This window comes from Leucoraja erinacea, chromosome 24 (assembly GCF_028641065.1).
Source record: "Leucoraja erinacea ecotype New England chromosome 24, Leri_hhj_1, whole genome shotgun sequence".
NCBI lineage: Eukaryota > Metazoa > Chordata > Chondrichthyes > Rajiformes > Rajidae > Leucoraja > Leucoraja erinaceus.
The window spans coordinates 30982371-31006033 of NC_073400.1; the positions used below are offsets into that span (position 1 = coordinate 30982371).

The 23663-nt window shown below is 50.3% G+C and overlaps 2 protein-coding genes and 1 long non-coding RNA gene across 6 annotated transcripts; 2 read left to right on the forward strand and 1 right to left on the reverse strand.

Moving 5' to 3' along the window:
• Positions 1 to 1959: 1959 nt before the first annotated feature.
• On the forward strand, positions 1960 to 3866 carry LOC129708918 (uncharacterized). Its single transcript, XR_008725429.1, has 2 exons — positions 1960 to 2560; positions 3683 to 3866. It is a non-coding gene; the product is annotated as an uncharacterized LOC129708918 (long non-coding RNA).
• Positions 3046 to 9978, reverse strand: med20 (mediator complex subunit 20). Of its 4 annotated transcripts, none has more exons than XM_055654981.1 (4): positions 9828 to 9978; positions 8183 to 8334; positions 5564 to 5817; positions 3046 to 3966 (listed from the first exon to the last, which is right to left on the reverse strand). In XM_055654981.1, exons 1-4 carry the CDS (start codon positions 9839 to 9841, stop codon positions 3751 to 3753), a joined length of 636 nt encoding a protein of 211 aa, XP_055510956.1. In that variant the 5' UTR covers positions 9842 to 9978; the 3' UTR covers positions 3046 to 3750. The 4 variants fall into 4 exon arrangements, with proteins under 4 accessions (XP_055510956.1, XP_055510955.1, XP_055510952.1 ...); XM_055654980.1 differs by having other exon boundaries at positions 5564 to 5835; XM_055654977.1 differs by having other exon boundaries at positions 5564 to 5835; positions 9836 to 9971.
• A 171-nt stretch (positions 9979 to 10149) lies between these two features.
• On the forward strand, positions 10150 to 22772 carry bysl (bystin-like). The gene is made up of 7 exons (XM_055654974.1): positions 10150 to 10542; positions 11883 to 12048; positions 12920 to 13058; positions 15324 to 15457; positions 18325 to 18485; positions 19752 to 19854; positions 21971 to 22772. The coding sequence occupies exons 1-7, from the start codon at positions 10167 to 10169 to the stop codon at positions 22311 to 22313; spliced, it is 1422 nt and encodes a 473-aa protein (XP_055510949.1). The 5' UTR covers positions 10150 to 10166; the 3' UTR covers positions 22314 to 22772.
• Positions 22773 to 23663: the final 891 nt, after the last annotated feature.

Sequence of the window (23663 nt, forward strand, 5' to 3'; positions counted from 1 at the left end):
GGCCAGGAACTGTACAGTGGCTAACAGTCGTTCAAAAACTTGATGCCATCGTTTTGCTTCTTGTCTGATGAGTTTTTCTACCACTTCACCAATAGTTCTTTCGGCTGATAATCTTTGCTGCAGTTCACAGCAACTGAGCATAGCTTGCAAATGCTTTTTGGAGTTCTCATGCACGGCTAGTTTTGTACGAATGTTCGGCCAGTTATTAAAACCACAACTTGCAAATGCACTTGCTGCGTTATTATCAAAAAGCTTGCAGTAGCAACAGAAGATTTAATCACTTGATACAGAGTATATTAGCCGTGGACGATCTACAATTTCACCATTCGGCAGTTTTCTTTTGCAGTGAGATTTTGAAAGACGTGATCCACTCTCATTCTTGGGGAAAGATTCTACCATCATTGTAGCTGGTCCTTTTTTTCACTAAATAGTCCCTGACACTCTGACTCATGGCATGTTGCAGGATCAACTGTTAATTCTACAAATCAGAGCATTGAGTATAGAAGCCGGGATGTAATGTTAAAATTGTACAAGGCATTGGTGAGACCAAATCTGGAGTATGGTGTACAATTTTGGTTGCCCAATTATAGGAAGGATGTCAACAAAATAGAGAGAGTACAGAGGAGATTTACTAGAATGTTGCCTGGGTTTCAACAACTAAGTTACAGAGAAAGGTTGAATAAGTTAGGTCTTTATTCTCTGGAGAGCAGAAGGTTAAGGGGGGGAATTGATAGAGGTCTTTAAAATGATGAGAGGGAAAGACAGAGTTGATGTGGATCAGCTTTTCCCTTTGAGAATAGGGAAGATTCAAACAAGAGGACATGACTTCAGAATTAAGGGACAGAAGTTTAGGGGTAACACGAGGGGGAACTTCTTTACTCAGAGAGTGGTGGCGGTGTGGAATGAGCTTCCAGTGGAAGTGGTGGAGGCAGGTTCGTTGGTATCATTTAAAAATAAATTGGATAGGCATATGGATGAGAAGGGAATGGAGGGTTATGGTATGAGTGCAGGCAGGTGGGACTAAGAGAAAAAAGTTGTTCGGCACGGACTTGTAGGGCCGAGATGGCCTGTTTCCGTGCTGTAATTGTTATATGGTTAAAAACTGGCAGATTTTGAATCCCCGTTCTCCCTTGCCTCTGAGACACCAGAAGTCACGTCAACAGGCGAGTTTCCTTGTTTGTCAAATTCAACACTTTCGAAATGGCCGATCTCACTTCTTTCCCTTTGGCTACACCCCTCTTCTTACTGCCACTCAACTATGTTCCGCTGACGTCCCTTAGTCTTTTACTCATATGTACAGAAACCACAGAAATCTCTGTCGAACCTGCAATGTGGTGTTACATATATATTGCAATGTGTTATATTGTGTACGGGATGAGCCGAGAGTAGATTACTCTAACGCGGGGGCCCCCTGTAGGCGCGGGGCCCAATTGGGAGCAATTGCTCCAATTGTCTTAAGGCCAGCCCTGACTCCGTTATCTTTAAGAGCCCCATCTAGCTCTCTCATGAAAGTATCCAGAGTATCGGCCTCCACCGCCCTCTGAGGCAGAGAATTCCACAGACTCACAAACCTCTGTGTTAAAAAGAGAGGAGCCTGTGGATTACGGAAATGACCGAGACCTTGCATTTGGAAACAATAAGATTTGTCTTGATTGACAAACCAGAATTATTTGTTAGGATATGGTCTCCGTTTATTGAATTTTGGAAAAAGTGAATTGGTTTAACACAAGACCAGGGTTGAAACTTGAGTTTGGGATTGGATGAATCGTTACACTCAACTTTTCCTGGATCTATCTCCACAATCTTGTTACTGGGAGTTTCCTTTTTTTCTCTATTAGTTTCTCTCATCTTTTTATCTCTTTACCTTTATTCTTTAAAAAAAAAATTCTTAAAAAAACTGAAGCTATGTAAGAAATCTGTAATTAAATTGTCGTTTACTATTATCTGTATACACGCTTCTAATAAAAAATATATATTTTTAAACAGAGAGGAACCGAAGATGCTAGTTTAAACCGAAGATAAGACACAAAATGCTAGAGTAACTCAGCGGGTCAGGCAGCATCTGTGGGGAACATGGATAGGTGACGTTTCACAGAGTGCTGGAGTAACTCAGCGGGTCAGGCAGCATCTTTGGAGAACATGGATAGGTGACGTTTCACAGAGTGCTGGAGTAACTCAGCGGGTCAGGCAGCATCTGTGGAGAAAATGGATAGGTGACGTTTCACAGAGTGCTGGAGTAACTCAGCGGGTGCAGCAGCATCTATGGAGCTAAGGAAATAGGTAACGTTTCCAGAAGGGTTTCGGCCCGAAACGTTGCCTATTTCCTTAGCTCCATAGATGCTGCTGCACCATAACTCAGTGGGTCAGGCAGCATCTGTGGAGAACATGGATAGGTGACGTTTCACAGAGTGCTGGAGTAACTCAGCGGGTCAGGCAGCATCTGTGGAGAACATGGATAGGTGACGTTTCTCAGAGTGCTGGAGTAACTCAGTGGGTCAGGCAGCATCTGTGGAGAACATGGATAGGTGACGTTTCACAGAGTGCTGGAGTAACTCAGCGGGTCAGGCAGCATCTGTGGGGAACATGGATAGGTGACGTTTCACAGAGTGCTGGAGTAACTTAGCGAGTCAGGCAGCATCTGTGGAGAGAAGGAATAGGTGACGTTTTGGGTGGAGACCTGCACCTCCTTCCTACACATTTTGTCCCACCCCTGCTCTCTTCCAGCTTCCGACTAAGTGTTGGGAAAAGGAAACAGGAGATTATAGATGGTGATGCAGAGAGAGAGATATCGAACAAATTAGTGAAAGGTGCTAAAAAGTAACCATGATCAAGGAAACAGGCCATTGTTAACTGTGGGCTAGATGAGAAATGAGTTACAATGATTTGGGTGGGGGAGGGACGGAGAGAGGAGAAGCAAGGGTTACTTGAAGTTAGGGAAATCAATATTCATACTGAAGGTAGACACAAAGTGCTGGAGTAACTCAGCGGGTGAGGCAGCATCGGTGGAGAGAAGGAATGGGCGACTTTTCAGGTCGAGACCCTTGTTCAGACTACTTCAAGAGTGTTTTATTGTCATATGCACTGTAAACGCAACATCAGAACTCTTCCATGCAGCAGCATAACAGGCCTGTATATGTACAGTACACAGAGTGAACATTATAACAAGTTTTTAAGAAGGAACAGCAGATGCTGGAAAATCGAAGGTAGACAAAAGTGTTGGAGAAACTCCACGGGTGCAGCAGCATCGATGGAGCGAAGGAAATAGGCAACGTTGGGCTTGTACACTCTGGAGTTTAGATGGATGAGAGGGGAGGGGATCTCATTGAAGCATATAAGATTGTTAAGGTGTTTAAGAAGGAACTGCAGGGTTTCGGCCCGAAACGTTTCCTATTTCCTTCGCTCCATGGATGCTGCTGCACCCGCTGAGTTTCTCCAGCACTTGTTTCTATCATAACTGAAAAATCCCATTATTATCACAAAGTCTTATCCCAGTATTATGGCCTGGGCTTAGTTTAGTTTAGAGATACACTGTGGAAACAGGCCCTTCGGCCCATTGAGTCCATGCCGACCAGTGATCACCCCGTACACTAGCACTATCCTACACACAAGGGACAGTTTTAAAACAATTAACCTGCAAACATAGATAGGTGACGTTTCACAGAGTGCTGGAGTAACTCAGCAGGACAGGCAGCAGCGCTGGAGGGAAGGAATGGGTGGACGTTCCGGGTCAAGGCCCTTCTTCCAGCCGGGCTATCTCGTCGCGGACACTGGGGCCTGCTGCTGTTTGCGAATCTTGTTGAACAGCTCCATGTACTGGATGGCGGTGTCCGTGGGGGTGTAGATGCCGTCGTGCTTTGTGGAGAACACGGATGGGGTCCCGGGCGTGTGGTTGCCCATGAAACTCTGCATGAATTCCATCATCAGATTCCAGCAGTCGCTCGACACAATGCACGGACTGTATTCAACCTGCAGCCACCAGACAGAAAATAGTTTGGTCACTTGCAACACCTGTTTATATAGATGTATATAGAAATAGAAACATAGACAATAGGTGCAGGACTAAGCCCTTCAAGCCAGCACCGCCATTCAATATGATCATGGCCGATCATCCAGAATCACTACCCCGTTCCTGCTTTCTCCCCATATCCTTTGATTCCATTAGCCCCAAGAGGTAAATAAATCTCTCTTGCTGAGTCTGCTGGAACTCGTAAAGCAGTCCCAAGGGATCCGACCTGAAACGTCGCCTATCCATGTTCTCCACAGATGCTGCCTGACCCGCTGAGTTACTCCAGCACTCTGTGAAACGTCACCTATCCATGTTCTCCACAGATGCTGCCCCTGACCCGCTGAGTTATACTCCAGCACTCTGTGAAACGTCACCTATCCATGTTCTCCACAGATGCTGCCTGACCCGCTGAGTTACTCCAGCACTCTGTGAAACGTCACCTATCCATGTTCTCCAGAGATGCTGCCTGACCCGCTGAGTAACTCCAGCACTCTGGGGCTGTTCTTGTGCTGTACTGTTCTATGTCTAGGAAGGAACTGCAGGTGCTATGTTTGATTAGTACAGGTGTCAGGGGTTATGGGGAGAAGGCAGGAGAATGGGGTTGAGAGGGAGAAATAGATCGGCCACGATTGAATGGCGGAGTTGAATCAATATGTCTGAAAGCACTGCAGATGCTGGTTTAAACCGAAGATAGAATGCTGGAGTAACTCAGCGGGACAGGCAGCATCTCTGGAGAAAAGGAATAGGTGACATTTCGGGTCGAGACCCTTCTTCAGACTCATACAGACGTCACCTGTTCCTGTTCTCCAGAGATGCTGCCTGAACTGCTGAGTCACTCCGGGTTTTTGTGTCTACCTTTGCTGGAGTAGGACGTGATGGGCCGAATGGTCTGATTCTGCACTAATGAACCGTGTCAAGAAAATATAAAAAGAGGTACAGGTCGGGGATCAGTAACTGACGCAGTACGGTGGCTGAGCGGGTGGTGCTGCTGCCTCGGGTTCAATCCCGACTACGGGCGCTGTCTGTACGGAGTTTGCACGTTCTCCCCGTGACCTGCGTGGGTTTCCTCCGAGATCTTCGGTTTCCTCCCACACTCCAAAGATGTACAGGTCTGTAGGTTAATTGGCCTGGTATTAATGTAAAATTGTCCCTAGTGTGTGTAGGATGGTGTTGGTGTGCGGGGATCGCTGGTCGGCGCGGACTCGGTGGGCCAATGTGCCTGTTCCGATAGACAATAGAGAATAGGTGGAGGAGTAGGCCATTCGGCCCTTCGAGCCAGCACCGCCATTCAATGTGATCACGGCTGATCATCCCCAATCAGTACCCCGTTCCTGCCTTCTCTCCATATCCCCTGACTATGCTATTTTTAAGAGCCCTATCTAGCTCTCTCTTGAAAGCATCCAGAGAACCGGCCTCTGAGGCAGAGAATTCCACAAACTGTATACGTGCTGTATCTCTAAACTAAACTAATGTACAAGGTGGTCGCTGGTCGGTGCGGACTGGCTGGGCTTCCGCGCTGGATCTCTAAACTAAACATGGCAGATGTGCTGGACGTACCTCCACAGATATGCCGCGCACACTGGGTCCCATGGTCACCGTGCCCACCTTGACCAGGAAGTCACCGTACTGGTAGCGAGGGCCACGGCTTTCGATCTTGTTGCTCTTGGCGTTCTGGAAGAAGCCCTTCAGCTTGATCATCAGCGTGTCGAAGTTGGTGTCCGCCACCAGGTACGGCCCGTTCTCAAACAGGGCGAAGCAGCTGAGAGGATACTCAGTGTTGTGCATGATGTACATGAACTTAGCCGGCTGTCCTGAGGGGAAAACACCACCTGTTCTCATTGCAAGTAAACTGGCACAGGACTCATAGAAACACAGACAATAGGTGCAGGAGTAGGCCATTCGGCCCTTCGAGCCTGCACCGCCATTCAATGTGATCATGGCTGATCATCCAACTCAGTATCCTGTACCTGCCTTCTCTCCATACCCCTTTACACCAACAAGGGCCACATCTAACTCCCTCATAAATATAGCCAATGAACTGGCCTCAACTACCTTCTGTGGCAGAGAATTCCACAGATTCACCACTCTCTGTGTGAATTTTTTTTTTCTCATCTCGGTCCTAAAATACTCCCCCCTTATCCTTAAACTGTGACCCCTTGTTCTGGACTTCCCCAACATTGGGAACAATCATCCTGCATCTAGCCTGTCTAACCCCTTAAGAATTTTGTAAGTTTCTATAAGATCCCCCCTCAATCTTCTAAATTCTAGCGAGTGCAAGCCGAGTCTATCCAGTCTTTCTTCATATGAAAGTCCTGACATCCCAGGAATCAGTCTGGTGAACCTTCTCTGTACTCCCTCTACGGCAAGAATGTCTTTCCTCAGATTAGGAGACCAAAATTGTACGCAATACTCCAGGTGCGGACTCGGTAACACGGTGGCGCAGCGGTAGAGTTGCTGCCTCACAGCGCCGGAGACCCGGGTTCCATCCCGACTACGGGTGCTGTATGTACGGAGTTTGCATGTTCTCCCCGTGGCCTGCGCGGGTATCCTCCGAGATCTTTGGTTTCCTCCCACACTCCAAAGACTTACAGGTTTGTAGGTTAACTGGCTTGGTAAATGTAAAAATTGTCCCTAGTTGGTGTAGGATAGTGTTAGTGTGCAGGGATCGCTGGTCGGCACGGACTCGGTGGGCCGAAGGGCCTGTTTCCGCGCTGTATCTCTAAACCAATGGTTCCCAACCTTTTTTTGGCCATGCCCCACCTAATCACCCCTAAAATCCTGATGCCCCCCCCCCCCCCCCCCCCCCCCCCATGTGGTGATATATAATTCTTATCATTTAAAAAGTGAACTCCGTTTCAGCTGAAGAAGCTTAAAACGCCAATACCTTGGTTTAAACAAACTTCAAAAGAACATGGCATCCATGAAAAAGAAAAATGAAATAAACAAAAGACAGTTAAAGTTCTGAGCAAGAAATTACTAAAAAATTGTGTAAAAAAAAAGAAAAAAACATTAGGTGGAAATTGCCCCCCTTAAAAATCAAATTGCCCCCCTGTGGGAACCACTGCTCTAAACTAAACGAGTGGCACAGACAGTGGCTCAGAGGATTACACGGGTGGGCTCTCAGTCCAGCCAGATCTCACTGACCATCGAACACCCGTTCACACTAGTCCTGTTATTGTCCCACTTTCCCCATCTACTTCGACACATTTGGGGCATTTTTTCAGAAAGTCAATTAACCAACAACCCTCACGTCTCTGGCATGCGGGAGGGAACCCTTGCACTAAACGTTATTCCCTTTACCATGTATCTGTACACAACGCACGGCCCCACTGTACTCTTGTACCATCTTTCTGATGACTGCTTAGCGAACAACAAAATACTTTTCACTGGTAGACAAAAGTGCTGGAGAAACTCAGCAGGTGCAGCAGCATCTACACCACGCTGTCAACAATGCCTTACTTTTGATGAAATTCAGCGAGCAAACGCGATAATTCCCGATATTTTGGATCTTTAAATCTCCACAGCAAATGTCCGCTGTTCACTTCCGCTGGATTGGCACCTTCAGCTCCCTCTTTAATTTACCTTAGTTTCTATCTTTTTTTTGGACTGTAAATCTAGGTAGCTGTGCCTCACGGTCACCCCGACTGGCACAATAAATTGCAGATCAAAACCTGGCCGTTTTCTATGTTTTTAACGGGTGGGACAGTGCGTGTTTTCCCATCCACTAACATGTACCGGATGCCTAGCATGTCCTCCACTTGAGATTTTCAGTCACGTGGGTGCGGATCTACGCTCCAGTGACCTTTCGTGAAATCACCCTATGGAGGAAATATGGAAGGAAATAGGCAACGTTTCGGGCTGAATCCCGAAGGGATTCGGCCCAAAACGTTGCCCATTTCCTTCGCTCCATAGATGCTGCTGCACCCGCTGAGTTTCTCCAGCACTTTTGTCTACCTATAGTTTAGTTTAGTTTAGAGATACAGCACGGAAACAGCCTATTTCCTTCGCTCCATAGATGCTGCTGCACCCGCTGAGTTTCTCCAGCACTTTTGTCTACCTATAGTTTAGTTTAGTTTAGAGATACAGCACGGAAACAGCCTATTTCCTTCGCTCCATAGATGCTGCTGCACCCGCTGAGTTTATCCAGCACTTTTGTCTACCGTTCTCTGTGGTTACCTGGGATAGTGACGGCCGGCCCAGCGTGGTACGTTTCACAGTCCACACAGAAAGTCCCTTGCTTCACTGCGCCCAGTACTTCCAGCTTTTTGGTCAACATCTCCACGGCCTGCTGGACACTCTTGCCCTCCAGCGCTGGGATCTGGGAAACACTGAAAGGAAGAGAATCGGCCGGTTACCAAAACCCCCTTCCATTGACTGTGTTCCCTCCTCCCTCCTTCACCCCCCTTTCCCAACCCCGACCCTCCCTCTCCCTCTCCCTCATCCTCTCCCCATCAAAGGTGGACGAGCCCCGTCCATCACCCCCTCCTCTTTCAAGTCAAGTCAAGTCAAGTCAAGTTTATTTGTCACATACACATGAATATGAATATGCCATTTATCGTCACTATACATGTACAGTGAAACTGAAAGCTGCTCGTACTCAGTGCATACATACAATTTTGCACAAAAAACAAGAAACAGAAAAAACAAAAAACAGAAGGGACGGGGGGGGGGGGGGGGATAGGTGCACAAAATGCTGCGGCGCTACATACAGCGGGCAGATGGAAGTCCGTGTTGGGCGGTGTAGTCAGTGCATGTGTGAATTTGAATTTATAGTAGTTATAATTCTCGGAAAGCAACTATTCCTGAGTCTGTTTGTCCTGGATTTGATGCACCTATAGCGCCTTCCAGAGGGCAGCAGGTCGAACAGTCCAAATGCAGGATGGGAGCTGTCTTTGATGATCTTTTTTGCCCTGCTAAGGCAGCGGGAGGTGTAGGTGTCCATCAGGGAGGGGAGAGGGCAGCCAATGATCCTCTGCGCTGTCCTGGTTACCCTCTGAAGCCTCTCCCTGTCTGCCATGGTGCAGCTGCCATACCATGCTGTAATACCATGCGGACATACGAGATGTGCAGTGAAATGAAAGTGGCAATGCTCGCAGACTTTTGTGCAAAAGACAACAACAAAACAACCAAACAAATTATAAACACAATCATAACACACATATTCTTATTCATAATAAATAATGGAAGGAAAAACGTTCTGTAGAGTTAGTCCCTGGTGAGATAGGCGTTTACAGTCCGAATTGCCTCTGGGAAGAAACTCCTTCTCAACCTCTCCGTTCTTTCACCCCTACTCTCTCTCCCTACGTCGCACCTCCCTCTCACTCCCCTCAACTCTCCGCCTTGGGAGACATCCCCTCTCCCTCCACCCCCTCCATCCTCCACTCCCTCCCCCTCCCTCTCCAACGAGCAGCTGCTCACCAGGTCTCTCCCCTCCTTCACACCCTCTCCCTCCCTCAATCATAGAAACATAGAAACATAGAAACATAGAAATTAGGTGCAGGAGTAGGCCATTCGGCCCTTCGAGCCTGCACCGCCATTCAATATGATCATGGCTGATCATCCAACTCAGTATCCCGTACCTGCCTTCTCTCCATACCGTCTGATCCCCAAGGGCCACATCTAACTCCCTCTTAAATATAGCCAATGAACTGTGGCCTCAACTACCCTCTGTGGCAGAGAGTTCCAGAGAGCGCCCCTCACCCCACCCTTCACTCCATTCATTCTTCCCCCATCCTCACCAGGTCCCCCTCACCTCCCCTCCTCCTTTACCCCTCTCCCTCAATCCTTCCCTTCCCCCTCTCCCTCTCCCCTCACCCCTCACCAAGTTACCCCCATCCTTCCGCCTCCGCCCGCATTGAGCGCTGGTGGGGGGAGGAGCAAAGTTGTTCACTCTCTGTAGCAATGTGTCGCTGGGGAACCACGTGGTGGCGGCGCGGATACATTTGACGCAGGCGCAGTGCGGCGCTGATACATTTGACGCAGGCGCAGTGCGGCGCGGATACATTTGACGCAGGCGCAGTGCGGCGCTGATACATTCGGTGCGGCGCTGATACATTTGACGCAGGCGCAGTGCGGCGCTGATACATTTGACGCAGGCGCAGTGCGGCGCTGATACATTCGGTGCGGCGCTGATACATTTGGCGCAGGCGCGGTACGGTCCATGTGTAGCGGAGTCGCTGCCGCCGCGATGCCCAAGAGCCGGAGCCAGAGCCGGGCCACCGCCGCCGCCCACACCCAGGCTCAGGCCCAGGCCCAGGCCCTGCAACGGGACTGTGGCCTGGCCCAGCACATCCTGCAGGCCGACGCCGTCAGGCCGCTCGGCCGACAGAAGCTGCGGCACAGCGGGCGCGGCGAGGCGGAGGACGAGGAGTACGTGGAGCCGAGGCTCAGCCGCCGCATCCTGCAGCAGGCCCGCGCCCAGCAGCGGCAGCTCCTCGCCGAGCAGCGGCCCCGGGACAACAGCCATGGGGCAGCCGGGGATGAGGCAGCCGGGGCCGGCCCGGGCCCCGACAGCGGCTCCAAGACCACTCTGCTCGGTGCGGGCCTCACAGCCGGGCTGCTGGGGGCGGGGGTGGTAGTAAGGAGGCGAGAGATGAGGATGGGGAGGGGGCGAGAGATGGGAGAGGGATGGAGGGAGGGAGAGAGGAGGGGGAGAGAGGGAGAGAGGGGGTGGTGGGGGGAGAGGGAGTGGGGGGGGAGAGGGAGGGGAGAGGGAGAGATGGGGGGGGGGAGGGGGGGGGGTGGGGAGAAGGTGGGGGGGGGGGGGGGGGGGGCACTGGGGAGTGATGTTAGCGTGGGCCACAATCGGTGCAGCACATAAACAGACCCATCGGCCCACTGCTTGTGCTGTCCAAGTCTATTTGCACTAATTGAGCCAGCTGCCAACCTCTTTAATTGATCGGAGTGAAAGTACATTCTTTTAGGAAGGAGATGAGAAATGTCTTCAGTCAGAGGGTGGTGAATCTGTGGAATTCATTGCCACAGAAGGCTGTGGAGACCAAGTCAGTGAATATTTTTAAGGCAGAGATAGATAGATTCTTGATTAGTACGGGTGTCGGGGGTTATGGGGAGAAGGCAGGAGAATGGGGTTAGGAGATGTAGATCGGTCATGATTGAATGGCGGAGTAGACCGGATGGGTCGAATGGCCTAATTCTACGCCTCTTATGAACCTATGACAAGCAGGTATGAATGTTTGACTGAGAAGTACAGGGTGGAAGAGTCTTTAGCCCACAGAGTCTGTGCCAACCATCAACAACCCGTTCCACACACTAATTCTATGTTATTCCACCTTCACGTCCACTCCCTACACATTAGGGTCGATCAACCTACAAACTCGCGTGTCTTTGAGATGTGGGAGTGAAACCGGAGCAAACCCACGCTGGGCCAACGTGCAAACTCCACGCAGACAGCACTGGAGGTCAGAATGCTCCGATTTCCTCCCACATCCCGAAGACGTGCAGATTTGTAAGTTAATTGACCGTTTCTAAACTGCCCCTGGTGTGTAGGGAGTGGATGAGAAAGTGGGATAACATGGAACTAGTGTGAACGGGTGATCAATAGTCGGTGCGGACCAGATGGGCTGAAGGGCCTGTTTCCGTGCTAAACTAAACAGCCATTCATCTGTCTCAAAACCTGACTTTACAGAGCAACTTATCAAAAAAGTTTTTTTAAAACTCTTCCAAAGTATCGTGTAGGAAACTGCTCCAGGTGCTGGTTTACACCGAAGATAGACACAAAATGCTGGAGTAACTCAGCGGGACTGACACAAGCTGCTGTATTGTTGAATTAAACGAGCTGGGGAGGAGAGGGGGAGGGAGGGGAGAGGAGGGGAAAGGGGTTCGGCAGTGGTTACTAATCTGCCTCTGGTCTCCCCAGGCCCGGCTTCGAAGGGTGGAGATTCTGACTCTGATTTGGAGGATGAGTGGCCCTCGCTGGAGATATCCGCGGAGATCGCTCGGGAAGGTGGCTGCGAGGAGGTCACTGTCGACCCGGAGGATGACAAGGCCATTGATATGTTCATGAACAAAAACCCTCCACTCAGGTGAAGCCAAGTAATGCTGTCTCAGGCACAACTATCCAGGGCCATAACTTGTCCTAGTTTAGGTTATCCTAGTTTATCTTGTCCTAGTTTAGGTTGTCCTAGTTTAGGGGTGAGGAACCTTTTCATGTAGGGAGGCCATGTTAAGTTAGTTGTAATCTTATAAGGCCGCATCCAAGAAACTTCAATGTGATGGAGGTTTATTTTGTTGAATCTTTTTTTACTCTTTGGTATTTTAAATACGTTCATTTTAAGAATAAAATAAAAATAATAAAAGACGAACAAAAATATATTAATAAAAATAAAATGATTTTGTTCGACAAAATTTGGATTCATTCAAAAAGGCCGCAATTAGTGGCCTAGAAGGCCAAAGGTTCCCCACCCCTGGTCCTAGTTTATCCCAGGTTAGTTCTTTTTGTCACGTGCAAAGATTTTTGTTGCGTGTTATCCAGTGGTGTGTGTGGTCTGTATGTCTGTCTGTGGTGTGTGTGTGTGTGGCTATCTGTGTCTGTGCCTGTGTGTGTCTGTGTGTGTGTGTCTGTGTGTGTGTTTGTGTGGCTGTCTCAGTGTGTTGTGTGTGGCTGTCTTGTGTGTGTGGTGTATCCTAGTTTTTGTTAGAGCTGGGCTTAGTGTTCCCTCTCTAGTTTACTGGGACGTCGAGGGGTTTAGTGCCCGGCTCGTGTAATGGTTAATGTTGGGCTGGGCTGATCCTCTCTCTCGGACTCTTCCCCTCTCCCCCAGGGTGTGGAGGTGTGTAGAGCCCCGTGTGTATAATGGGTTATGTTGGGCTGGGCTGCCCCACCCCCCGTGGAAGGGCTGGGTTGCGGAGGTGTGTAGCGCCCGGTCTCATGTGACGGTTTACGTTGGACTGCAGGCGGACTCTTGCGGACATCATCATGGAGAGGATCACGGAGAAGCAGACGGAGGTGGAGTCGGCCATGTCCGACTCCTCGCGCCGCCCCATGCCGCAGCTGGACCCCAGGGTGCTGGAGGTGTACAAGGGTGTCCGAGAGGTAAATGGTCACTCTGTCATACTCAGTCCAGCCCCTCCCCACCCCCCCCCCCCCCCCCCCCCCCCCCCCCCCCCCCCCCCCCCCCCCCCCCCCCCCCCCCCCCCCCCCCACCCCCCCTTTCACCGCACCGCCCTGCCCCGGACAACAGTGCACAGATTCCCTTAGTACAGACACCCAACGACCACAGCGGTAGAGTTGCTGCCTCGCAGCGCCGGAGAACCGGGTTCGATCCCGACCTCGAGTGCTGTCTGCATGGAGTTTGCACGTTCTCCCTGTGACCACACGGGAGCATCCCAAAGACGCGCATGTTTGTAGGATCGACGCTAGAGGCAGGAAACATGTTCCCGATGTTGGGGGAGTCCAGAACCAGGGGCCACAGTTTAAGAATAAGGGGTAAGCCATTGAGAACGGAGACGAGGAAACACTTTTTCTCACAGAGAGTGGTGAGTCTGTGGAATTCTCTGCCTCAGAGGGCGGTGGAGGCCGGTTCTCTGGATACTTTCAAGAGAGAGCTAGATAGGGCTTTTAAAAAATAGCAGTCAGGTGATATGGGGAGAAGGCAGGAACGGGGTACTGATTGGGGATGATCAGCCGTGATCACATTGAATGGTGGTGCTGGCTCGAAGGGCCGAATGGCCTACTCCTGCACCTATTGTCTATTTCCCAGCAGATTTCTTTAAGGTGACATTCTATCGATGTCTACAATTTTCCTTAAAATGTAGCTCTATGCTATCTTAATGGGACAATTGATGGGCCGAATGGCCTAATTCTGCCCCTATCACATGTGTAAGCTGTTTAGTTTAGAGATACAGCACGGAAACAGGCCCTTCGGCCCACCGAGTCCGTGCCGACCAGCGATGCCCGCACACTAACACTATCCTACACACACTAGGGATAATTTACATTTACACCAAGCCAATTAACCTACAAACCTGTACGTCTTTGGAGTGTGGGAGGAAACCGAAGATCTCGGAGTAAAACCCACGCGGGTCACGGGGAGAACGTGCAAACTCCGTACAGACAGCACCCGTATGATTCGACAAACAGTTTGCCTGCATGGATATACTTAAGGTGGAGATTGACTGATTCCTGATTAGTGCGGGTGTCAGGGGTTATGGGGAGAAGGCAGGAGAATGGGGTTAGGAGGGAGAGATAGATCAGCCATGATTGAATGGGGGAGTAGAATCGATGGGCCGATCTAATCCTCTCTCTTACGAACATCCATGTAAATCTTCCCTGGCAGACATAAAGTGCTGGAGTAACTCAGCGGGACAGGCAGCATAACTGGAGAGAAGGAATGGGCGATGTTTCGAGTCAAGACCCTTCTTCAGATGGGGCGGGACAGAGATAGAATGTAATCGGAGACAGTAAGACTGGTGGGAGGTAGACAAAAGTGCTTGGAGGAACTCAGCGGGTGCGGCAGCATCTATGGAGCTAAGGAAATAGGTAACGTTTCGGGACGAAACCCTTCTGGGTTTCGGCCCGAAACGTTGCCTATTTCCAGAAGGGTTTTGTCCCGAAACGTTGCCTATTTCCTTCGCTCCATAGATGCTGCTGCACCCGCTGAGTTTCTCCAGCGCTTTTGTCTACCTTCGATTTTCCAGCATCTGCAGTTCCTTCTTAAAGACTAGTTGGAGAACTGGGGAGGGGATGGAGAGAGAGGGAAAGCAGGGGCTACCTGAAGTTAGAGAAGTCAATGTTCATATCGCTGGGGTGTAAACTACCCAAGCGAAATACGAGGTGCTGCTCCTCCAATTTGCGGTGGGACTCAATGGAGGAGACCCAGGACAGGAAGGTCGGATTGGGAATGGGAGGGGGAAGTTGAAGTGCTGAGCCACCGGGAGATCAGGTTGGTTATTGCGGACAGAAGTTTAGGGGTAATATGAGGGGGAACATCTTTACGCAGAGAGTGGTGGCGGTGTGGAATGAGCTTCCAATGGAAGTGGTGGAGGCAGGTTCATTGGTATCATTTAAAAATAAATTGGATAGGCATATGGATGAGAAGGGAATGGAGGGTTATGGTACGAGTGCAGGCAGGTGGGACTAAGGGGAAAAAAATTTGTTCGGCATGGACTTGTAGGGCCGAGATGGCCTGTTTCCGTGCTGTAATTGTTATATGGTTATATGGACTGAGCGGAGGTATTGAGAGAAATGATCGCCAAGCCTGTGATAAATCTTCTCTCCGCCCGAACGTATGTTCACCCAATCTACAGCAACTTGCGATGATCAGACCTGTTCAATGTTTGCGTCTTGCCCTCGCCACAGGTGCTGTGCAAGTATCGAAGTGGGAAGCTGCCGAAAGCATTTAAGATCGTGCCCGCGCTGTCGAACTGGGAGCAGGTCCTGTACCTGACGGAGCCCGAGAGCTGGACGGCGGCGGCAATGTTCCAGGCCACCAGGTGAGGGGCCCCCGGCAATCCTGGGGTCAGTCCCAGGAGCCCGGAACTATGAAGGAAGTACTCGAACATGCCCGCAACGTACACGTGGCAATAAACTCAACTGAAATGTTCCCAATAGAATCGGATTAAGAGACCAAAACTGTACGCAATACTCCAGGTGTGGTCTCATAGAAATTAGGTGCAGGAGTAGGCCATTCGGCCCTTCGAGCCTGCACTGCCATTCAATATGATCATGGCTGATCATCCAACTCAGTATCCTGTACCTGCCTTCTCTCCATACCCCCTGATCCCTTTAGAAACATAGAAATTAGGTGCAGGAGTAGGCCATTCGGCCCTTTGAGCCTGCACTATTCGCCATTCAATATGATCATGGCTGATCATCCAACTCAGTATCCCATCCCTGCCTTCTCTCCATACCCCCTGATCCCTTTAGCCACAAGGGCCACATCTAACTCCCTCTTAAATATAGCCAATGAACTGTGTGGCCTCAACTACCTTCTGTGGCAGAGAATTCCACAGATTCGCCACTCTCAGTGTGAAAAATGTTTTTGTCATCTCGGTCCTAAAAGATTTCCCCCTTATCCTTAAGCTGTGACCCCTTGTTCTGGACTTCCCCAACATCGGGAACAATCTTCCTGCATCTAGCCTGTCCAACCCCTGAAGAATTTTGTAAGTTTCTATAAGATCCCCCCTCAATCTTCTAAATTCTAGCGAGTACAAGCCGAGTCTATCCAGTCTATCTTCATATGAAAGTCCTGCCATCCCAGGAATCAGTCTGGTGAACCTTCTCTGTACTCCCTCTATGGCAAGAATGTCTTTCCTCGGATTAAGAGACCAAAACTGTACGCAATACTCCAGGCGTGGTCTCACCAAGACCCTGTACAACTGCAGTAGAACCAATGTTGGGCGAGTCCAGAGCCAGGGGCCACAGTCTTAAAATAAAGGGGAGGTCATTGAAGACTGAGGTGAGAAAAAACTTTTTCACCCAGAGAGTTGTGAATTTATGGAATTCCCTGCCGGAGAGGACGGTGGAGGCCAAGTCACTGGATGGATTTATGAGAGAGTTAGATAGAGCTCTAGGGGCTAGTGGAGTCAAGGGATATGGGGAGAAGACAGGCACGGGTTATTGATGGGGGACGATCAGCCATGGCCGAATGACCTCCTCCTGCATATTTTCTATGTTTCTATGACACTGACGAACACTGTCAGTGTTTTAGAAGGAACTACAGATGCTGGAAAATCGAAGGTAGACAAAAATGCTGGAGAAACTCAGCGGGTGAGGCAGCATCTATGGATCGAAGGAATCGGGACCCTTCTTCAGACATATGAAAGTCCTGCCATCCCAGGAATCAGCGAAGGAAATAGGCAGAGTGCTGGAGTAACTCAGCGGGTGCAGCAGCATCTATGGAGCTAAGGAAATAGGTAACGTTTCGGGCCGAAACCCTTCCGGGTTTCGGCCCGAAACGTTGCCTATTTCCAGAAGGGTTTCGTCCCGAAACGTTGCCTATTTCCTTAGCTCCATAGATGCTGCTGCACCATAACTGAGTGGGTCAGGCAGCATCTGTGGAGAACATGGATAGGTGACGTTTCACAGAGTGCTGGAGTAACTCAAATGAATCAAAGATATGCAAAATAAAAGTGAAGAAGGGTTTCGGCCCGAAACGTTGCCTATTTCCTTCGCTCCATAGATGCTGCTGCACCCGCTGAGTTTCTCCAGCACTTTTGTCTACCTTCGATTTTCCAGCATCTGCAGTTCCTTCTTAAACAAATTCTTCACACACTAGGTGGCAGTAGAAACCTGGTGTGGAGTTTTACTTTGCACTGGTCTCTCTGATCAATAAATGCAGTCACCAGGCGAACTATGCAAACTAGATTAAGCAACCCCCTCCCTCTTTTAACTTCCTGACTGTAATTCTCTCCCCTCCTCCTCCCCCCCCCAGCGTCTATGGAGCGAAGGAATTGGCAATGTTTCTGGTCGAGACACTTCTTCAGACTGATTTCTGGGGGGGGGGGGGGGGGCGGAGAGACAGTAGTTTAAGAGGGAACTGCAGATGCTGGAGAATCGAAGGTTACACAAATAAGCTGGAGAAACTCAGCGGGTGCAGCAGCATCTATGGAGCAAAGGAAAGGAGACCGGCGGAGACAGTAGGACTTGTGGGAGAACTGAGAAGGGGGAGTGGAAGGAGGGAGAAAGCATGGGCTTTCTAAAATTGGAGAAGTCAATGTTCATACTGCTGGGGTGTAAAGATTTGTTCTTGATGTTAGTGGGTGAACACAAAGAGCTGGAGTAACATAGAAACATAGAAATTAGGTGCAGGAGTAGGCCATTCGGCCCTGCACCGCCATTCAATATGATCATGGCTGATCATCCAACTCAGTATCCCGTACCTGCCTTCTCTCCATACCCCCTGATCCCCTTAGCCACAAGGGCCACATCTAACTCCCTCTTAAATATAGCCAATGAACTGGCCTCAACTACCCTCTGTGGCAGAGAGTTCCAGAGATTCACCACTCTCTGCGTGAAAAAGTTCTTCTCATCTCGGTTTTAAAGGATTTCCCCTTTATCCTTAAGCTGTGACCCCTTGTCCTGGACTTCCCCAACATCGGGAACAATCTTCCTGCATCTAGCCTGTCCAACCCCTTAAGAATTTTGTAAGTTTCTATAAGATCCCCTCTCAATCTTCTAAATTCTAGAGAGTATAAACCAACTCAGCAGGACAGGCAGCATCTCTGGAGTGAAGGGACGGGAGATGTTTCGGGTCGAGACCCTTCTTCAGACTGAGGGTCAGGAAAAGGTACTGATTGGGGACGATCAGCCATGTTCTTGATGTTTGACCTCCCTCTCAAACTCCCTTCAAATGTTGCAGGATCTTCTCGGCTAACCTGAAGGCCAAGATGGCCCAGAGATTCTACAACCTGGTCCTCCTGCCACGAGTGAGAGATGACATCGTGGAGTACAAGCGGCTGAACTTTCACCTCTACATGGCGCTGAAGAAAGCACTTTTCAAGCCCGGTGCTTGGTTCAAGGGTACGCTGTCATTCTTCCCTCTCTCCCCCTCTCTCCCCCTCTCCCCCCCCCTCTCCCCCCCCTCTCTCCCCCCCCTCTCTCTCTCCCCCCTCTCTCCCCCCTCTCCCCCCTCTCTCACTCTCTCCCTCTCTCACCACCCTCTTTCCCCCCTCTCTCTCTCCCCCCCTCTCTCCCCCCTCTCCCCCCTCTCCCCCTCCTCCCCCCCTCTCTCCCCCCCTCTCCTCCCCTCCTTTCTCTCTCCCCCCTCCCCCCTCTCCCCCTCTCCCCCCTCTCCCCCCTCTCTCTCCCCTCTCCCCCCTCCCCCTCTCCCCCTCTCTCCCCTCTCCCCCTCTCCCCCTCTCCCCCCTCCCCCCCCCCGCCCCTCTCCCCCCCCCCCTCTCTCCCCTCCCTCTCCCCCTCTCTCCTCTCTCCCCTCTCTCTCTCTCCTCTCTCCCCTCCTCCCTCTCTCTCCCCCCTCTCTCTCTCCCCCCTCTCTCTCCCCTCTCCGCCTCTCTCCCCCCTCCCCCCCTCCCTCCCTCCCCTCTCTCCCCCCCCCTCTCTCTCTCCCCCCCCCTCTCCCCCCCCTCTCCCCCCCTCTCTCCCCCTCCTCTCTCCCCCCCTCTCCCCCTCTCCTCCCCCCCCCTCTCCCCCCCCCCTTCTCTCTCTCTCTCTCTCCCCCCCCCTCTCGCCCTCTCCCCCCCCCTCCCCCCCCCTCTCCCCCCTCTCCTAGGACATAGGTTTAAGTTGAAGGGGAAAAGATTAAATCGGAATCTGAGGGGTAACTTTTTCACATTAAAAGTGTAGTGGGTGTATGGAACAAGCTGCCTGAGGACAGGTTTGGAGGGATATGGAACAAGCGCAGGCAGGTGGGACTAGTGTAGCTGGGATATTGTTGGCCTGTGTGGGTGAGTTGGGCTAAAGGGCCTGGTTCCACCCTGTATGACTCTGTGAATGCTCTGTATGAGTATACACTGGGTATAGCTTTTATCCTCTCTCCATACACTGTGAGTGGCTTGTTTGTAGTCATGGTAATGACCGTTGAGAGGGATAGATCGACCACGATCGATGGGCCGAATGGTCTTATTCTGCTCCCACGACCTATGAACTCAGCGGGCCAGGCGCCATCTCTGGAGAACGTGGTTAGGTGACATCTGAAGACGGGTCCCGGCCCGAAACGTTAGCTATCCACGTTCTCCAGAGATGCCGCCTGTCCCGCTGAGTTGCTCCAGCGTTTTGTGTCTCTGCGTGGAAATGCTGACGTCCGCTCCGCTCCTCTCCTCTCCGCAGGGATTCTCCTTCCGCTGTGTGAATCGGGCACGTGTACCCTGAGAGAGGCCATCATCATCGGCAGCATCCTCACCAAGTGCTCCATACCTGTCCTACACACCAGGTAATGTCCCGTTTGGTGCGGCCACTGGGCGGGCAAGGGAGGGAGCGTGGTGACAATATAGTAACCAGGTGATGCCATACAGGTAGTAACCATAGTAACCAGGTAATGCCATACAGGTAGTAACCATAGTAACCAGGTGACACCACACAGGTACATAGATACATAGAAAATAGGTGCAGGAGTAGAGGCCCTTCGGCCCTTCGAGCCTGCACCGCCATTCAATATGATCATCCAACTCAGTATCCTCAGTATCCTACCTGCCTTCTCTCCATACCCCCGATCCCTTTAGCCACAAGGGCCACATCTAACTCCCTCTTAAATATAGCCAATGAACTGTGGCCTCAACTACCCTCTGTGGCAGAGAGTTCCAGAGATTCAACACTCTCTGTGTGAAAAATGTTTTTCTCATCTCGGTCTTAAAGGATTTCCCCCTTATCCTTAAGCTGTGACCCCTTGTCCTGGACTTCCCCAACATCGGGAACAATCTTCCTGCATCTAGCCTGTCCAACCCCTTAAGAATTTTGTAAGTTTCTATGAGATTCCCCCCTCAATCTCCTAAATTTTAGTGCGTACAAGCCGAGTCTATCCAGTCTTTCTTCATATGAAAGTCCTGACATCCCAGGAATCAGTCTGGTGAACCTTCTCTGTACTCCCTCTATGGCAAGAATGTCCTTCCTCAGATTAGGAGACCAAAACTGTACGCAATACTCCAGGTGTGGTCTCACCAAGACCCTGTACAACTGCAGTAGAACCTCCCTGCTCCTATACTCAAATCCTTTTGCTATGAAGGTGATGACTTTTTAGAGCTGTGAGGAGGGGGTGGGGTTGGGGGTGTGTTGTCTGTGTGTGTGTGTGTCTGAGCTGTGTCTAAGATCTACAATATGCTTCAATGATTTGGATGAAGGGATTCAAAGTAAGATGCGCAAAGCTGGGTGGCAGCGTGAACTGTGAGGAGGATGCTATGAGAATGCAGGGTCACATGGACAGGTTGGGGGAGTGGGCAGATGCATGGCAGATGAAGTTTAATGTGGATAAATGTGAGGTTATCCACTTTGGTGGCAAAAACAGGAAGACAGATTATTATCTAAATGGTGTCAAGTTGGGAAAAGGTGTAGTTCAACGGGATCTGAGGGTCCTTGTTCATCAGTCACTGAAAGTAAGCATGCAGGTACAGCAGGCAGTGAAGAAAGTAAATGGCATGTTGGCCTTCATAACAAGAGAAGTTGAGTATAGGAGCAAAGAGGTCCTTCTACAGTTGTACAGGGCCCTGGTGAGACCACACCTGGAGTATTGTGTGCAGTTTTGGTCCCCTAATTTGAGACCAAAAGGACATTCTTGCTATTGAGGGAGTGCAGCGTAGGTTTACAAGGTTAATTCCCGGGATGGCGGGACTGTCATATGTTGATAGAATGGAGCGGCTGGGCTTGTACACTCTGGCGTTTAGAAGGATGAGAGGGGTTCTTATTGAAACATATAAGATTATTAAGGGATTGGACACACTAGAGGAAGAAAATATGTTCCTGATGTTGGGGGAGTCCAGAACCAGGGACCACAGTTTAAGAATAAGGGGTAAGCCATTTAGAATGGAGATGAGGAAAATCTTTTTCACCCAGAGAGTGGCGAGTCTGTTGAATTCTGTGCTTCAGAAGGCGGTGGAGGCCGGTTCTCTGGATGTTTTCAAGAAAGAGTTAGATAGAGCTTTTGAAGATAGCGGATTCTGGGGATATGGGGAGGAGGCAGGAACGGGGTACTGATTGTGGATGATCAGCCATGATCACATAGAATGGTGGTGCTGGGTCGGAGGGCCGAATGGCCTCCTCCTGCACCTATTTTCCATGTTTCTATGAATGAGTGTCAGTGTTTTAGAAAGAACTGCAGATGCCGGATGAAAATCAAAGGTAGACAAAACATTGCTGGAAGGGCTGAATGGCCTACGCCTGCACCTATTGTCTATTGACAGGTGCATATATATATATAATGGTATATGGACACACTGATCTGTTCTGTAGTCAATGCCTACTATGTTCTGTTGTGCTGAAGCAAAGCAAGAATTTCATTGCCCTATCAGGGACTCATGACAATAGACTCTCTTGACTTGTCCCCCTTGCTCTGCTAGTGCGGCCATGTTGAAGATCGCGGAGATGGAGTACAACGGGGCCAACAGCATCTTCCTGCGCCTGATGATCGACAAGAAGTACGCGCTGCCGTTCCGCGTGCTGGACGCACTGGTCTTCCACTTCCTGCGTTTCGGGGCCGACCGCCGCTGTCTGCCGGTGCTGTGGCACCAGTCGCTGCTCACCTTCGCCCAGCGCTACAAGGAGGACCTGTCCGCCGAGCAGAAGGACTCGCTGGTGGAGCTGCTGAGATCTCACTGCCACCCCACCATCTCGCCCGAGATCAGGCGCGAACTGCTCAACTCCAAGTCGCGGGACGTGGAGACGGGAATGGCCATGGAGTGACGCCCCCGCTCATCCTCCCCCTCCTCCCTCTCCCTCCCACTGCCTCCACACTCTGGAAAGGGGAATAAATATCATATGGACATACGTGGTAGGCCATTCAGCCCATCGAGTCTACTCCAGCCGAAAAAATATCCTGGCAATTTTCTCCATATATTTACCATTACTTTTTCCAGTGGCTTCTAATACCATGGCATAGGGGATAGTAGAATTAGGCCATTCGACCCATCAAGTCTACTTTGGCCATTCAACACTTGTCTCTCTCTCTCCCTCCTAACCCCATTCTCCTGCCTTCTCCCCATGACCCCTGACACCCGTACTGATCAAGAATCGATCTATCTCTGCCTTAAAAATATCCACTGACTTGGCCTTATCATCACAATGTCGCGATATGAAGTGAGACGTTTAGACTGTATTTCCATTGGATTTGGAGATAAATAATATGCTGCTTGTTATTGTTAATCCATGTGTTCTTGCATCGCCCTAGAGTGATACAGCACAGGAAACTTCTGGGCCCTTCTAGAGTCAAGGACCAGAGGCCACAGCCTCACGTGCCTGTAGAATGGAGTTCAGTTTCAGTTTAGTTTATTGTCACGTGTACCGAGGTACAGTGAAAAGCTTTTTGTTGCGTGCTAAACCAGTCAGCGGAAAGACAATACGTGATTACAATCGGGCCGTCCACAGTGTACAGATACAGGATAAGGGAATAACATTTAGTGCAAGGTAAAGCCAGCAAAGTCCGATCGAGGACAGTCCTCTGGTCACCAATCTGGTTGATAATAGTTCAGGGGACACAACAATGCTGGAGAAACTCAGCGGGTGCAGCAGCATCTATGGAGTGAAGGAAATAGGCATACGCAATACTCCAGGCGTGGTCTCACCAAGGCCCTGTACAACTGCAGTAGAACCTCCCTGCTCCTATAAGGATAGGTGACGTTTCACAGAGTGCTGGAGTAGCTCAGCGGGTGCAACAGCATCTATGGAGCTAAGGAAATAGGTAACGTTTCGGGCCGAAACCCTTCGGGTTTCGGCCCGAAACGTTGCCTATTTCCAGAAGGGTTTCGTCCCGAAACGTTGCCTATTTCCTTCGCTCCATAGATGCTGCTGCACCCGCTGAGTTTCCCCAGCTTTTTTGTGTAACCTTCGATTCTCCAGCATCTGCAGTTCCTTCTTAAACACAGATAGTAGTCCAGGACTGCTCTCTGGTTGCAAGTGTGTAGGAAGGGAACTGCAGATGCTGGTTTCTACTGAAGATAGACACAAAGCGCTGGAGTAACTCAGCGGGACAGGCGGCATGGCTGGGGAATGATGGGTGATGTTTTGTGTTGTGTCCCTTATTCAGACTGAAAGTAG

Bases quoted from the DNA above. Each gene is read 5' to 3' on its own strand.
- bysl (XM_055654974.1), top strand. From the start codon at position 10,167: ATGTGTAGCGGAGTCGCTGCCGCCGCGATGCCCAAGAGCCGGAGCCAG. The intron at 10,543-11,882 runs GTGCGGGCCTCA...TGGTCTCCCCAG, and splicing joins CTCCAAGACCACTCTGCTCG to GCCCGGCTTCGAAGGGTGGA. The intron at 18,486-19,751 runs GTACGCTGTCAT...TCCTCTCCGCAG, and splicing joins GCCCGGTGCTTGGTTCAAGG to GGATTCTCCTTCCGCTGTGT.
- med20 (XM_055654977.1), bottom strand. From the start codon at position 9,948: ATGTATCCGCGCCGCCACCACGTGGTTCCCCAGCGACACATTGCTACA. The intron at 5,836-8,182 runs GTAACCACAGAG...CAATGAGAACAG, and splicing joins GCCGGCCGTCACTATCCCAG to GTGGTGTTTTCCCCTCAGGA. The intron at 3,967-5,563 runs GTACGTCCAGCA...TGGTGGCTGCAG, and splicing joins TGCGCGGCATATCTGTGGAG to GTTGAATACAGTCCGTGCAT.